The sequence below is a fragment of the Cololabis saira genome, chromosome 13 (genome assembly GCF_033807715.1).
Source record: "Cololabis saira isolate AMF1-May2022 chromosome 13, fColSai1.1, whole genome shotgun sequence".
NCBI classification, from domain to species: domain Eukaryota; kingdom Metazoa; phylum Chordata; class Actinopteri; order Beloniformes; family Belonidae; genus Cololabis; species Cololabis saira.
The window spans coordinates 31,368,927-31,385,007 of NC_084599.1; the positions used below are offsets into that span (position 1 = coordinate 31,368,927).

General features: G+C 38.8%; 2 protein-coding genes and 1 long non-coding RNA gene across 15 annotated transcripts in view; 1 reads left to right on the forward strand and 2 right to left on the reverse strand.

The window, feature by feature from the left end:
• The window catches only part of LOC133458595 (disks large homolog 1-like), a 141,427-nt gene extending 136,934 nt beyond the window's left edge, over nucleotides 1-4,493 (reverse strand). For 2 of the 3 annotated variants that reach the window (XM_061738658.1, XM_061738656.1), the window contains exons 1-2: nucleotides 4,282-4,493; nucleotides 1,710-1,880 (exon numbers count right to left, since the gene is read on the reverse strand). In XM_061738658.1, coding sequence (XP_061594642.1) covers nucleotides 1,710-1,880; nucleotides 4,282-4,300 — 190 coding nt within the window. In that variant the 5' untranslated portion in view covers nucleotides 4,301-4,493. The remainder of the gene's footprint in view (nucleotides 1-1,709; nucleotides 1,881-4,281) is intronic. The other variant, XM_061738657.1, reaches the window with a different exon arrangement.
• Nucleotides 4,494-4,614: 121 nt separating this feature from the next.
• On the forward strand, nucleotides 4,615-10,859 carry LOC133458597 (uncharacterized). Its single transcript, XR_009783959.1, has 3 exons — nucleotides 4,615-4,824; nucleotides 8,623-8,753; nucleotides 10,791-10,859. It is a non-coding gene; the product is annotated as an uncharacterized LOC133458597 (long non-coding RNA).
• Nucleotides 9,168-16,081, reverse strand: part of lrrc7 (leucine rich repeat containing 7) — a 117,684-nt gene continuing 110,770 nt past the window's right edge. For 4 of the 11 annotated variants that reach the window (XM_061738645.1, XM_061738644.1, XM_061738647.1 and 1 more), the window contains 2 exons: nucleotides 15,027-15,101; nucleotides 9,168-12,456 (listed from right to left, as the gene is read on the reverse strand). In XM_061738645.1, the coding sequence (XP_061594629.1) occupies nucleotides 12,340-12,456; nucleotides 15,027-15,101 (192 nt within the window). In that variant the 3' untranslated portion in view covers nucleotides 9,168-12,339. Of the gene's footprint in view, nucleotides 12,718-15,026; nucleotides 15,102-16,081 lie in introns of all 11 variants that reach the window. The other 7 variants (XM_061738652.1, XM_061738651.1, XM_061738646.1 and 4 more) reach the window with 6 other exon arrangements.

The window sequence follows — 16,081 nt, forward strand, 5'->3', positions numbered from 1 at the left end:
TTTTATTTGAGATTTGCACAAATGTTTTGTTATTTGCACAACTGTCAACCTCAGTGGAAAAGTCTGCCTGTTACTGTCTACATGGTATTAATTGCACAGTTTATTTTAATTTAATTGTTATGCAGGAAAGGGATATTTGTTTTATTTTATTCAAGAAGCATTTTTATTCTATATATGCAGGCAGTTTATTTTTATTTCATTTGTTTTATACATTTTGATATTGTGCAGACCTCTGTTAATAAAGGAACCTGTGTGACATTTGGCACGAGGCATTGTATTAAAACTGACTGTTTTTTTAAGGGTTTGCCTCAGAAAAAAATGAAGCTAACAGAGATGCTATGCTATAATGCTATGGGGGAAACCCCAATTAAGGCACAGAAAAAATATCGAGATATATATCGAGTATCGCCATTCAGCTAGAAAATATCGAGATATGACTTTTGGTCCATATCGCCCAGCCCTAATATATATATAGTTTGTGTGTGTATATACAAGTAAACTTTGTGCCCCCCCCAAAGTCTCACTTGTTCACAGTGCTGTAAAATATGTTAAATAAAACATGGCAATGTCGCCCTCTAGTGTCGACATGAGAATACTGTTCTTTCTCAGAACAGGAGCTCCTGGTATATCCAGGGATCTCCCCTTCAAATAAGATCAGTTCATTCAGTCGTTTCTCTTATTTTAAAGAAACAACACAAACCAAACAGACTATATCAGGATAACCTTTAGGGTCAGAAGGTTATTTCTCCCTCTTTACAAAGAAGGAACTGTGTGTCACTTCTGCGAAAAATTCTACATCATCCCACATTTATGAAGATGCCCAATTCAGGCTTCGAACTCAGATACAGTGGGTGAGATAATGGGGTGTAGATATGATTAATTTTAATGGGTACTTGTAAAATTAAAGAAAAAGAGTAAAGACTATCGAGAAAATGTATGACACCATCAGAGATGGTGCAGAGAAACACATTTATGAACAAGGTCAAACATAATCCATTACAGATAATGGGAGATATTTAATTATATGTTTCAGTATACAACTTTAACAACCCAGGAGAGAACACAGTCAAAGGTCAAAGTCAGCAAGAAGTGTTCATGTTACAGCATTAACATTGCGTGAGGTAAACAGAGAGAGAAGCATTTCTGTAAAAAAGGTAAGTTGAAGCAGTTGGGGCATGGACTTAACCCCTTTGTCTTCTTGCTCATTCATGCACATGTTTGCCTTACAATTTCCTGTTAATAAGAAGCTTAAAATAATAAGGAAGCCTCCCTGTTTTGACTATTAACTCATGTGAGGAGTGTACATGCTTACACAATCACCAAATGTGTGCCATTTTTACGAGCAGCTCGTGACACACCTATATCCGTGTGCTCTGATAGCACATATCTGGTTAGTAATCCTGTGATGAATCAGTTTGACAATATTGTAAACATGAGAGAGACTCTGAAGAAAGAAACCTATGCTACTTGTTTTCCCTTTAAAGCAGTTGAACCCCTGTCTGCAGAGGACATTCAAGAAGACAGATTTTCACTTCCAAATGTCCCAATCGAGGCCCAACCTAATCTCACAGCAGCCTAACTGCAAAGCTGAACTTTGAAATACTACACGTGTATGTGGCATTTATACATGCAGATTCTTTTCTCGGGCAAAATAATGAAGACAACAGTTTAAAAAGCTGAAAAAAGCAGCCCACAGCAGCTGTTCTTACCCAGAAGAGCGCTGAAGAGCTGGCTCTGGAATACATTGATGACTCTGTCGAGGGACTGCTGCAGCTGCCGGTCCTCCTCCACGGGGCCCTTCTTGCTCAGGCTTTGGCTCTGCTGTCTCTGGTCCAGCTTGAGCCGATACTCCTGGAGCAGCTCCAGGGCTCGCTGAGCATCTTATCGCAACGTATGAAGAAATAACACACAACTTTAACATCATGAAAAACATCATTCCCCAAGCACCCTGTAGTATGGAGGTGAAGTAGTGTGCTGCTAAAAAAATCATTAAAGACAGCTCCCACCCCGGCTCTGACCTGTTTGACCTGCTGCCTTCAGGAAGACGCTACAGAGTCATCAGGTCAAAAACAAACAGACTTAAAAACAGCTTTTTCCCCAAAGCCATAATCACCCTGAACAGCATGTGAATTGTGTTCGTTACTGTGTTTACCGTGCAATACTTCTCCCGGACTCTGTGCAATATTCCACTACATGTGTATATACGTTCATCTGTAAATGGAATCTCAGGTCTTCATTATTCAAATGCACCTTAACCTTTTTTATATTTTTTATATTATTTATATTTCTTATATTGTTATATTTCTTATTGTTTGCACTATTGTTTCTTATTTGTCTTGCACTGGAGAGGTGATGCTGCTTTAAATCTCACTGTACCCAGGTACACTGACAATAAAGTATTCTATTCTAACTGAAATGAGTGGAGTGCAATTCAGTCTCAGATATCTATTACTGAATTGAAAATATCTGTTTTGCAGTAAAACGCCATAAGTAGTCAAAAAAAAACCCAACACATTTCTCTTTAACAATCAATGTCTATTGAAACTGCAGGAGACATCTTCCTCTTGTGGCATCTCTGCATTACACACTAAAAGATTTTGGGTTATTTCCTCAATCCAACTGCTGGGTTATGAAAGGTGTGATCGCTTTTGGGTCATTATAGGTTATGGGTTATTATTTGGGTTATTTTTGTCAACCCATGTAGTTGGGTTAAAATACACAACCCATGTAGTTGGGTGAAATGAACTACTGTTGAAAAACAATTTAGAAAAACCGAGGCACTCAAGAAGTTAGAAAAATATAAAAAGCCTTTATTAAATCATGGCTTAGAAAAAGTTAAAAATGCCAACATGGCGTTGTTTTTAACCTAGGATTTTTTAGTGTGTAGTTGCATGACTTCCGCTCATTCTGGGCTCTCCTGGGTCTTGTATGAGTCTTCCTCAAAGTTACAAAAACTCAAGAAAATCACCTGAAAGTAACTCATCTGCTGCAAACAGGATATCAGCATCAAATGCTAAGTTTAAACAATAAAGGTGCCCTTTTTTGCTTTTATTTTTCTTAAGCTTGATTTGCTCTTATTTCAACACTTGCTTCCAATTTGAAGAAAGAAAAAAAAAAGTCCCACAAGGAATGATTTCAAAATGGTTATTTTTACTACTTGGGAACCTGGAACAATTAACTTGTCAGTAAAGCTATATCTCATCTCTTTACCGAGAGAGAACGTTGTCTTTTTTTATTGTCTCTCCCAATATGATTTGTTTGAATAGGCTACAAGTTGATTTATACACCTAAAGATGACTATTTATGCTGAAAGAGCAACAGCCTCTGTGGACAGCTGATCAAACCGGAAGCACTTTAAATTCCCATCAAGCTTTACGTGTCAGCGTTCAACTTTACACGTGCTTTTCCCCCTTAATTAACATTAATTCTCCTTCACTCATAAATGTGTTGTTAACACATGTATTAAGACATGATATAACGTACAACATGTCGACATAGTCCGCACACCATTTGCTTCATACCTTTACAACTTTCAAAGCAAATTAATTCATTTTTTATGAATTACCAACCTAACATCGTTTGCTTATGCTGCGTTCCATTTACCTCGGAAGTCGGAACTGGGAACTGGGAATGACGTCACAGCCGAGTTATCAGCGTTCCAGTTACAAAGTAGGTAAACAAGTTTGTAGTTCGCATATACCACATGAAAAATGTAAATTACACTATAGCAGCATATATATGCCGAACAATACTTGTATACGACTGATTTAGTGTGACCAAAACTAGAATGAAGTGCTACGAGGCTCTCTTCTACTGTTTACAACCGGGGCAGCCATCTCGAAATGTTAACTCGGGGCTGGTGAAGACTCTCCCACTTTCCCAGTGGGAAATGCCACTTCGAGGGACGTTCCAGTTGAAAAAACCAACTGGTAACTGGGAAATCCCCACTTCCGAGGACAAATGGAACGCGGCATACGTGCAATTAGAACTTACATTTCGGGTCTTTTAAACAAACTTCGTGTTGTAACGAGCTTTTCGAGCAAGGCGAGCTTCATTTCAGGAACGAAAGGGAATATTTGTGGTCAAACTACGACAAAAACACGAGAAGATAAACACTACGACTAGTGCAAACCGCGTTTTAAGGCTGATTTATGGTTCCGCGTTACACCAACGCAGAGCGTACGCCGTAGGGTACGTGACGAGCTGCGTACCCTACGCCGTGCCCTACGGCGTAAGCACTGCGTCGATTTAACGCGAACCCATAATTTAGGCTTTAGTTACCTTTCTGTCGCACCGGCATGGTCGCTGTTACAGATGTGCGCGTCCGTCCCTTCGAACTCAGGCACCAAACCAACCTGCCCCCGCAGCACCGACTACAACCCGCCCTTGTGCACGAAAGAAACAACTTCACCAAGTGTTCAAAGCAGGAAAAAAAAAAAAAACCCAGAGCCGGGAGCTGCGGAGCGGTGAGACGCGCTGCGTGGACTTTAGTACCCGCAGCAGAACTGGTATGGCCTGATTTGGACTGACTTTTTATTTTTTTAGTCACTGACTCTCTCCTGCCTCTGTCTTTTTTTTGGCCAAACTAGTTCTCAATTTCTTCTTTCAGTTGTGTCAACGTTGTCCGACCGGTCGGACGGTCCCCGTGGGTTGAGCGCACATCCGCGCTCCCTCCGAATGCCATGAACGCAGGTAGAGGCTTCAGAGGAAGCCCGTGTCCTGCAGGCATTGTCATGTTAAACAGCTGTATTGTGCGCTGCGGATAAAAGCCCCCTCTATTCTAGGGTGTGCTTTGAATCCAAGCCTAATCCAGTCAGAGCTGAGGTAAGATTTAGGTTTACAGATAGTCATCTAACTCTTGCAGTAAATACACATAAGCTCCTTTCCGTGCTTTTAGATCAGGTTTATTTATGGGGTTAATTAGTTAGTTAGTTAGTTAATATTTATTTCGGTAAATCACAAACATAAAAATCCATCCACAGGTTTTTCCCTGGTCAACATTGTGATTATTTTGACCGAAAGGTCTGGGCTTGAAGCATAAAGCTTATCTTGTCCACCTTTTAACATAATAGAATATACAAAAAGAACAAATTAAGTATCATGAGTTTACACAAAATAATAATAATAGTAATAATAATAATAATAATAATAATAATAATAGTAACAATAATAATAATGATAATAGCTGTAAAAACTGTAATAATAGTAATATTAATAATAATGATAATAATAATGATAGCTCTGAAAACAGAAAGTGAAAAGATGCTAAAGAAACTGACAAAACCAATTTAGGTTGTCATTTCATGTCATGCACATTCTTGTACATTCTTCTTTTTTTGCTTATTGTGCTTCTATATATGTGTCCATTACCTTTGCTTTGAATAATATCTTGTATGCTTTTATTGAGTTTGCTAATTTAAGGTCGTTGTCTAATGAGTTCCACAGTTTTACTCTTTTTGTATTAAGCCCTTTGTATTTGTTCTTACTGCTGTTGTCAAACATTGCTGTTCCCCTGAGGGTTATTCATGTTATTCATGCAAGCGCACACACACACACACACACACACACACACACACACACACACACACACACACACACACACACACACACACACACACACACACACACACACACCAAGTATTTAAGATGAAGGCATCCACTGAAATGTCACAGGTGTGACTTGCTTTCTGGACAGATACACCCTTGTGTGGGTCTGGTGGTGTTATCATGGTAAACAAGGTGTCATGTTTGGGTGAAAACTACTCCGTAGTCATGGTTAGCTCATACTGATTGGCTTGGATCTGTCAGGGTTTTTACACCTTCTTGTGTGACATTTCACACATTTATCAGCAGCATGGTGCCAATTCAAGTTGAGGGCAAAGCTGCACCCAAAATAATGCTTAGAGTTGATTGATATACACAGTATGTTCCCGGTTCTGTTTTGCGTATATCTAAATTGTTGTCCTGCATATTTAAACCTGGATCCCAGTCTGACAGGATCCAGGATCTTTAAGTTTTGTTCCTATACAGCAAGTACGAGCTAAAGCCTCTCAGGAACTTAATTCCCATGACTTTTTAATATAATATCCTGATTGCTTGTATTTCAAATGATCGGTTCTGGTTTAGCAGGTGGCCATGGCATAGTGGGTTGAGCTGGTTGCCTTCCAACTGGAAAGTTTCTGGATGGATCCCCAGCCACAAGTACCAGAAATGTTCCTGAAAGACACCAAATAAAGCCACATTTCCCCCACTGCCCCACCCACCAAGAGAGCCGGCTTCACAGCCAGATAACTGGGGAGGGTTCTGTCAGGAAAGGCATCCAGTGTAAAACCTGTAACTACGCTAAATCAGTATGCAGAACGTGATGAGCCACTGCTGTCCCCTCCAAAACAAAGAGAAAAAGTGGAATGAAATAAAAAAAAAAAACTGTTCTGATTAAGCATTTTACACCATTCCATGTCAGCTCAGGGTAATACGATAATAAGGAAAGTATTTCACTGGATGTGTGAAAATAAGTGCAGAATGATTGACTAACATTTTTACATGTTTTCCAGGAAATTGCACCTTAAAATGTTCAGCACTTTCTGAATTATGAATACGTACACAATGAGTTTTTATCATTGTTCCTTACGATTCCTGACATATTGTTGAAGACTGCTCGTACAGTGTAAAGCCACTAAACACCACACAATATTTGTACACTCATCACAATATCAGGTAGACCAGGTGTACATAAGAAAGTGGAACGCTTCCAGATCTGGAAGCATTCTTGCTTTAACATTCTATGTAGTATTCTGATGTTTTAAGCTTTTTGTTTATTACATGAGATGAAAGCTTGGTTTAAACATGGCTTCTGAGTCCCCCACCCCACTGATCCTCCAAGGATTTACTCCTTAGCCTGCTGGACCATTCTGCCAGTTTGAGCTGCCAGTGTTTGCATCCACATTTTTTTTATTTGCACACTGAAGAGCTGAGAATCAGAAAAAAAAGTGTTTCTGATTTTAAGAATGATGATTCATTTCAACAATTGGGACTCATTTGAGCTCCGTCAATTCAGCTCTCACTGTAAGTGAAATACATCCCAGACCTATTTACATACTTGTTGATAACAGGAAAGTGACATTGATTTTCCCACCCAACTCTGGCGACCAAGTGGATTTCCCCCAATGATGGACTGTACTTGGATGGACAATAATTGTACAACTGGAATTATCGTTATCATTATTATCATAATGTAATTCTCCTGACAATATAAACATTCAGATAAAGGGTCCACGCAGTAAATACCTTGTGAAGACAGTTATTGGAGAATAGAGACATGACAGGGAGGTAAGATTACAAAAGCAAAGTTCCTGCATGTTGGATGCATACTGTTGACTGTGTCTGTGCCTCAAGGCTAGACAGTAGAGCAGTTGTAGCAACACTTCATCGGTTTACCACACATATGCAGGCAGCAGCTGAATGCAGGTCATAGTCTGTGCTATTGTCATCGATCTGATCACAAGAGCTTATTGACTGATTTTGTTGGGTGCAGAAAAAAAACAAACTCATTCTGCATCTCTTACTCACAAACACGGGCACACAGATTCCAGCACAGTATACGTAGGAATCAATGTGGGCAGAAATTCATGCATGATTGTGGAAGTGGGTTGATCCCTCAGCACACAGAAGTATGTTTTTTTGCTTCAGAGCAGTGTGTAAAATAGGAAAGGGAACAAAGGGATGTCATTGTGTTTGTGCGCACGAGTGCGATGTTAGGCTCTATTGTTTATTGTTGGCCTGCGGCAGAGATGTTCTACAGGCGGTACTGATGCCAGGAGAACAGAGGGGAATGGTACATGGGGGACAAAAGAAAATTTTGTGATATCGCTCTCTTCCTGTGTGTATATTGCAGCAATGTGTTTATTTATCGGCAGAGGAAGCGACTATCAAAAGTTACAGAACAGCTGTGCAGCAAAACATCGAGAAGTGTGGTGGCATCACGGTATTTTATTTAAAATTGAGGACTCTGAAAGATTGCTCACAGTATTAGATATTCATCATTTGAATGTAATTACTAGTGCATTAATGTGTCAGAAACATTCTAATAAACATTTGACGGGGTATATATATCTGACATTAGTATTTGTTACATCTTCCCAGTGATGGATTTTAGACAAAAATGAACAAATGTAAAAAAAAAAAAAATCTTCACAAGAAAAATGAAAAACATTCAACTATTTATGATTTTCAAATTAAAAAACAAATGTATTCCCCTGCACTATACTGAATAATGAAGGGGGGTGGATTTTATCTGGCCTGACAATGGATTGATTGTTTCATTTCTTTGGCATTAAAGGCTATTAACGGGTTACAATGTGCTGAGAATAATAAAAATCAAGTACAACAATGCAAGTTTAAACATCTCTCTAAGACCTGAAAGCAAAGCTTTTTGTGTTCGTGTGAGATGAAGCTCCATTTTAATTTCTAACTTACTTTACTTACCATTCATCAAGAAACAAAGCGCTTATGTGCTGTGCTTGTAGCTAATTATAGTAAAAACCTTTCCCACTGATGTGCGTTCATACCTTTGGAAGCTGTTGTGTGAGGCAGCGAGATAAATTGTTCCTGTGTGATCTACAGCCACGTGGCAGATAAGTGTCGAGAAAAGATGAGATGGGCGGATGAAGAGGGATGAAGAAGGATCCAGGCTGTTAAACTAATGGACAGGGAGACAAAGGAGCATCTGCAGCGAAGAGGACATGCTCTGCTGAGTTAAAACCACTCACATGATCTTTATCACTCTTTTAATCCTGTGTTTTTCTATTGACTCACTCACTTGCTTCATATCTATATTCTTTATCACCCACCATCTGTTTCTTATTTCCCTTTTCATTTATTCTCATGAATTCCTATTTTCTTCTCTTCCATCCCCGTCACCTCCATCTGCCTCTTTTCTGCTCTGCCTTTTTTCTTTTCCCTTTCACCCCTTTTTGTCCTTCCTTTTTCTGAACTTCCCTGTTTTCTTTTCATTTGCATCAGGTTTGTATTGAAGTCTCTTAATTCTTTCTTAATCCCCTCTTATTTTCCTTCCCCTCCTTGATTCTTTGTCTCAATAAACATGCAGACATAAGAGCAAACAGAGAGCCGCGCAATGGACCATAAGAAGAAAACATTACCAATAGTGACATTTTTATTATTTGTACAATAGAGACTTTAGTACATTATTCAAAACACTTCTTATATACTGAAAAATGGTACGTCCCAAAGCCCAAAATGGCTCCGGTGTAATCGCTGCACAGCGTTTTTTCAATTTTATACATATATTTGTTTTTTTGTTTTTTGTAAAAAGTGTATCTTAAATAATATGTACAGATAGCATCTGCAAAATGCATTCTAAACACATGATATATATTATATATACTTTAGCAATTACATTTCCCCGCATCAATACTCAAACTTAAAACTGGAAGGATTTCAGCTTGCATGTGCAAATAAATAAAGAAATAAATAGTTCTTTTTAACTAACCAACTTAAACTTGACAGTATTTCTTTCTTCAGAGGTCAAAGTACTTTTTGTCACACAACAGAAGAAGCAGCATTCAAGTTGGGTAGGTGTAGGTACTGCAGAAAGCATGGGGTACATTCACAATCAATATGAGTCTTTTTAAATCCGATTTCATTCACAGCTTATGTACATCGACACCACCCTCATGTGTTCGGCTCTTATGTTGTTTAAACACATATAAAATGACAGTTTGTATATTCATATACATATATATAATATATATTTGTATAACACAAATTCACAATTACAGTAGAAATACATTTTATACAGTTTTGGATAGTACATGTGTAGATCTCCGAGTCATACTGTGCGTACATCCATCCATAACTTTGTTACAAGTGTCTTTATAAAATATCACAATTTTGGAGCAAAGCTAAGGTATATCAATATATTTATAAAGAATTACCTGAAATATGTAGTAAAAAATAATTATATTATCAAACTTTTTTCTCTGTTATCATTATAATATCTTTCACATTTCAAACTCTAAATAGGGTCGGGTGGATGCCTGTAGTTCAGTCCTTCAACCACCTAATTAAACTGTGCCATTTTGTGTCGTTAATGCTGAATTAATGGAAGTCTAATATGTTACTACTTTAACGAGGGGCTGACACAAAGTGGACACAGGATGTCAAGTAAATTCAAAAGACGTTGAGTGAGTGGTGTGTCGCTCTGGCTAAAACATTAGGTCTTATACAGAACAGAAAAAAAAGCCCCACTGCTCGGAAATGTCTTCAGGACAAGTGTTGCATTCACACAAAGGCAGAAAATGAACCTCTTCAATGTTAGTTTTTTTACTTCTATGGATAGAATAGATAGCATCTCTAATTTGACCGTCAATCTTTGGCCAGAGACATCCCGTACCGTTCACATCTGAGGCAGAGCCAACCTCAAATACAGCCCCATTTTTCCTCACTATAACGCTCAATATTTCCTTTTTACGTATGCAAATCTCAACTTCTGTGCACACCCAGTGGCAATAAACATATTCTCAGGTTACATGTTATTTTGAAAATTCAAGTGCAACTAAAAACTGTTGTGACACAGATCAGATCATTCCCTGAAGAGGTGGACATAAAATCAGTGCAGATTTAACTATCAAGACACTAAAACTGGATGTCATACCTGACTGATTCTTGAGTGGAATCTTCCCCCAGAAAAGACCAGAGGTCAGGACAGCGACAGGAAACTTCAAGATAGCATACGCGGCTAAAAAAAAATGTTGTTGTTCTTTTTTTTTTAGGCTGTGTGAGCATTTAAAAACCAGTTTCCTGATACACTGCGTGCAGATCAGATCTGAGCCACAAAAAAGGTAAAAACGCTGATGTTTTGAACCTGTGTAAACAAAATCAAGAAGTGGTAGAGGGTCTACATGGCACAAAGCATGAGCAACCAGACTGGACACTTAGATGTCCGGAGACTAATAGAAGAAAGGCTGGGTGTCAGTGATCAGTTTTACAAAAGCAAGCGGTGACTTTGTTGTATAACTCAAACACCTAGAAAAGTATAGTGACACTTCTGTGAGAATAGCAGAAGAAAGGGCTTATAAAGATGGCACAGATATTATAATAGATGTTTAAAAGTGTGACAGGTTTTATATTAATAGAACTTTTCCACAATCAGTCTGAGTATTAGACTGGGAGTCGTTATGCATCAGTGCATATGTGTTGTACATTGGGCCATGGAGGTCTTCAAGTGTGTTGGTTCATGTGCATGGCAGTGTGTGTGTAAACATTAACATGACTTGCTCAATAGATGGCACTGCAGGACAAGTTCGGCTCTGCTGAAAAGCTCAATAGGCGGGGCCTCAGAAATATTGCTTTAGCTCTTTTCAATGCAGCTGTGCAAGCAACAGCTTTTTCAAACGTAACGCGAGTCGCAATAATGAACTATGAAAAGTGTTTTTCTATACAGATAAAATAGTGATATACTTTAGAAAATCATCCATATGGAGAAACAATCCCTGTAGGAACACAGGTGAGAATTCAGAATATAGTTTATCAACAAGAATTATATTAATCATAAACTTTTAGGGCCCGTTTAGGCCCCATTGAGAGTGTAGCTTTAGAAAGCCGAATCTTTGTACAAGTATACAAGGCAGAGAGTCTTAAGTTTTCAATTTCTGTACACTAGGTACACTAGGTAAAACTAAATAAAAACAAAACTGCAAACAGAACAAAGGGCAGCAGGAAGACTATAACAAAAACCAGTAAAAAAAAAGATAAAAAATCAAAGAATGATGTGGAAAAAATAGAAGATAAGAGAGAAGAAAACAAACAGTGAAGAAAAAGGGAAAGGAGCAAGATGCTACATGAATAAATCATTTAAAATCCATGATGAAAAGCAAAAAAAGGGCAGTAAAGGAACACCAAAATACTCTAAAATTAACTGAACAACAACAACTAATTAGAGTGGCCAATCAGATGACTGCCTAATTAACAAACCAACCCCAAAATCCAAACTGCAGCAGCCCTGTAGTGGGACTCAATAGCGTAGAGTCCTCTTGTGGTTCGTCCAGCCGTCCATCAGGTTCCTGATATCCTGATATTCCGGTAGACAAAAGAGCCGATCTGTTTCTATGGTACATTTGGCACTGGTATTTGCCTTTGGTCCAGCAATAGGCAAATAAATGTCTGTATGATTTTCAAAATAGGTAAAAAAGAAGGTGGGGGGGGCGGAAGGCGGCTCATATACAGTTCCACAAGCCTCCAGCAGAGGGCAGGTGGGGCGGTTTTGGATGGCGATGAGTAGAGAAGAGAAGCTTTGCTGTATTTGAATGTTTTGCTAGAAAACTATTTCTGGCGCGTGCTGCTGTCTCTCAGAACCACCATGTCGACCGTCCGCCGGAAACTCTTCAGCAGAGAGACGGCTGTCTCGTGCTCCATGTGTAAAAAATTATGTCCATTAGCCTGCAAGGCAAACACGCAGCACAATCAACAGCATGTGTGCGAGTGTGCTTGTATGAGTGTGCTGCAGTTTCTCCATACACATGTGTACGTGTGAGTGCTTGTGAAGGGAGGGAGGGTCAGTGCCATCATTATCTCAGAAACACATCACTGTTGGGGGAAAGAGAGAGAGGAGGAGGAGCTACACAGTCATGCTGTAGAGAGAGAAGGGGTAAAGACAAAAAAAGGGGCTTTTAGATGAGTTCATCCAGCTAAACTGCACATCTGTGGAGAGAAGATGAAGAGGAATAGAGAAGGGCAGGAACGTATGAAAGTTATGCTACATGAAGGAAAGTGAATGTTTTCTACAAACTATGACATCTCATTTCATTAAACCATCACCAATACATCGCTAGACTGAATTACTACATCTCTGTGCTTTTGGACTCAATGATAGAACTAATTGGATGAGAAATATCAAATATTAATAAAATGCAGAGAGGGCAATATATTTTCACTAGGTTTGATTTGTGTTTATTGATTTAATTAAAAGGATTTACATGCGAGCTGGAGGATTTTAAAACAGCTGGGCTTGCCTCTGTGAAAATGGGCCTGCAAAGTGTGCCAAGACATAATTCTACACTTGTTCATTTAAAATGTACACGTTGCTTTATACTTATTTTAAGAATAACATGTTGCAAGTCAGCCTTAATGCAGCTAGGAGGAGTTGATTTCAGCCTTTTGTTACCAGCAGTTATGACCACATTAGGATTGATTGGAATTCCATAAACATCCAGAAACAGGATGTCTGAAGTTTTTCTTACTCTGGGTCTTCAGTGTCAGAGGTTCCATTTCCAGGTTTGCAAATGGAACCTGTTACTACTGTTGATTAAAACAAGGTTTCAGGACCAACAGTTCATAGTTACCATCTGAATCTCTAAATTGGCAGGCAGTAGGAGGTCAGCACTTGATCATTATGTGTGAATGACTCAAAGACTCAGCAAAGACACTTGCCAACAAATCCCCGGGCTATTCCTGAGGACGGATCGGTATTTAACCCTTAGAGCTCTCACGGCACGGATCTACAGATACAGACCCTCGGTAAATTGCCATGGGAATAAAGGACAACTTTTATATGGTGATCATGTGTCATGTTTTTATAGGTCGCATCCTGTAGCTTCACAAAATGAAAAAAAAGTTTGTCGTTTTATGTGTTGTCCAGTCAAAGTTATCATTAATTTTGTATGGATTAAAAAAAAAAAAACTAAAATGGCAATACTTGCACAAAACTCACCAAACTATTTTTTTGTCTGTTTTGTTTTTTCTAAGTTAACTTTGATCTGTTTATTTAAAAAAAAAACTAACAGCTTTTTTGGAAAATTGGGAGTACCGGTACTTTTTGTTAAGGTTTGTTTGTAAAGTTGGTGAAAATAAAAAAAATATATAAATAATATGCCTATGTTGTGCTGAAAAAGGGATACAAGACACTTTATTGCACATTCTTATAGCCTCTATACATTTTAACATAATGGAAAAAAGCATCCTAAGTTGCTACATGGATGAGAATCCCAAAAGGGAGACTCTTTGAGATTCGGGAGATGCACATAATATACCACATCCCAATACGAACAAGCAGCTACTTCTTTCTTTCATTGCTTAAGATCTTTTATTCAGCTTCAACTTTTTCTGTAGCACAGACAATCCCTTCTACCAGTGTGTGCTAATCCATCCCTTTACCCATGTTTTCGTCTTTCTCAAGTGCTCTAAATAAATTATATCTAGCTTGCACCGCTCATTTCATCCCCCCAGAACAGACAAAGAGTAGACCCAAATCTTTCCGTTAAAATGTGACCTCCACTTCATCCATCCATCCATTTTTTATGCCCGTTTTATCCTTTGCAGGGTCACAGGGGTCTGCTGGAGCCTATCCCAGCTAATTACAGGCAGGAGGCAGGGGTTACACCCTGAACAGGTCGCCAGTCTATCACAGGAGTTTCAGTTCATGCTTGTTCAATATCAAGGCACTCTGAACGAAAGGAAGAGCAACTACAGAGGTAGTTGGAACCAGTTAAATCACCAAAACTAGGTTCTGCCATTATTGTGTCTTAATACCTTCACATAAGTTCGGTCACGTTTTTAGGTTCATATCAAAATAATAAAAGCAAAATGACATTGTTTGATACTTTTAAAATCTGTGTGATGGTTACGTTAAAGGTTCATGGGCCTCACCAGTTAATTATGGCAGAAAGAGCGTGAGACAAGGAGGGAAGAGGATGAGGTCGGTCCTCATCTCAGCATGGGACACACGCAGAGGCAGACTATAAAGCCGAGCAAATGCTCATATCTTTTACACTCCTTGGAGAAAACCAGCTAATGAGTTGACTTGTGATCACCTTTGCTGCACATCTGCGACTGCGGTGCACTTGGAGAGTTGCAGTATGTCAAACTAACTGTATTTGATAGGCAAATTGCTGAACACTCGCACTTTTGTCCTGCTGAATGCCCTGCCTCATTATTTAGGGATTATGAAAGGGTGGAGGAGGGGAGGATGTTGCTGACTGTGGTCCATTTGATGACAAGTGGGAGGACGTTACCTGCAGAATCTTGTCTCCAGGCTGCAGGGCGGAGGCTGCGGGCCCGTCATGCTGTACCCTAGTAACAAAGATACCCTATAAGTCAAAATGATACACCGTTAGGACAACACAGGGACACGATGGTTTAGAATCTTTGCCTTTGTCATGCTTATCTTAATATCCCCCACAAAAAATAAAATAAAATAAAGTGAACATTTCTGCCAAAAATATCTGGCCAGTTCTAAATTTAGAGAGGAATGCAAATTATGCAAAAAATACCACCTAAAACAAAACTGCTAGTATTGGTCATTACAGTATGATAGCACTCGCATTTGACTTTCTATTAAAACATATGCTAAAATTTGCAATTTGATTGATTTGTTCCTTCCCCCAAAAAATCATCTATTTTCACAGAGCAAGGATTAGACATGGTTTTAGAACAATATAAAATAGATCTACAGGAAGTATTTAAAGAATGTAGGAAAAAGAAGGTGTGGGATAAGTTCTGGCTAAAGAGAGTAACCAGGTAGCAAGAAAATCAAAAGAAATTGAATCCCCATATTTTCTCTCAATAACCCAAGGCAGAGATTGTAAAAACACCAACATCTTTTCATTAAGAGCTGAAAGATGTTTTTGAACACAGAAAGTGCTGGACAATGCCGTTCTAGGGACTGAACATGGTTCAACAAGTTGTGCAAATGTTGAACACACAATCGTGAGCTAAACAGATAAATGTGCCACAGGGAAGTGTCACCATTTAACAAAGAACAATACGATGTAGTAGTGGCAGTGCAGCAGCACTGACACTCTACAGTGTATGAGTGAATGCAGCAGCAAACACATATACTGCATGTTAGTAAGAGTTATATGTGGCAACACTGACATTCATACAGTGAGCCTCATACATACAGCAAAACAGTTTTATAATGTGGTTTACAACTGGTTTAATTTGGCATGCAGAGTGGTGCATATACATGCAATAACAGTATTGCTATTTCTTTGAGGTAAGTAAATTTAGCCAGGGGCCGAGAGGCATTACTCAATAAAAATATGTGAAATTCATATGGAGCTCACTG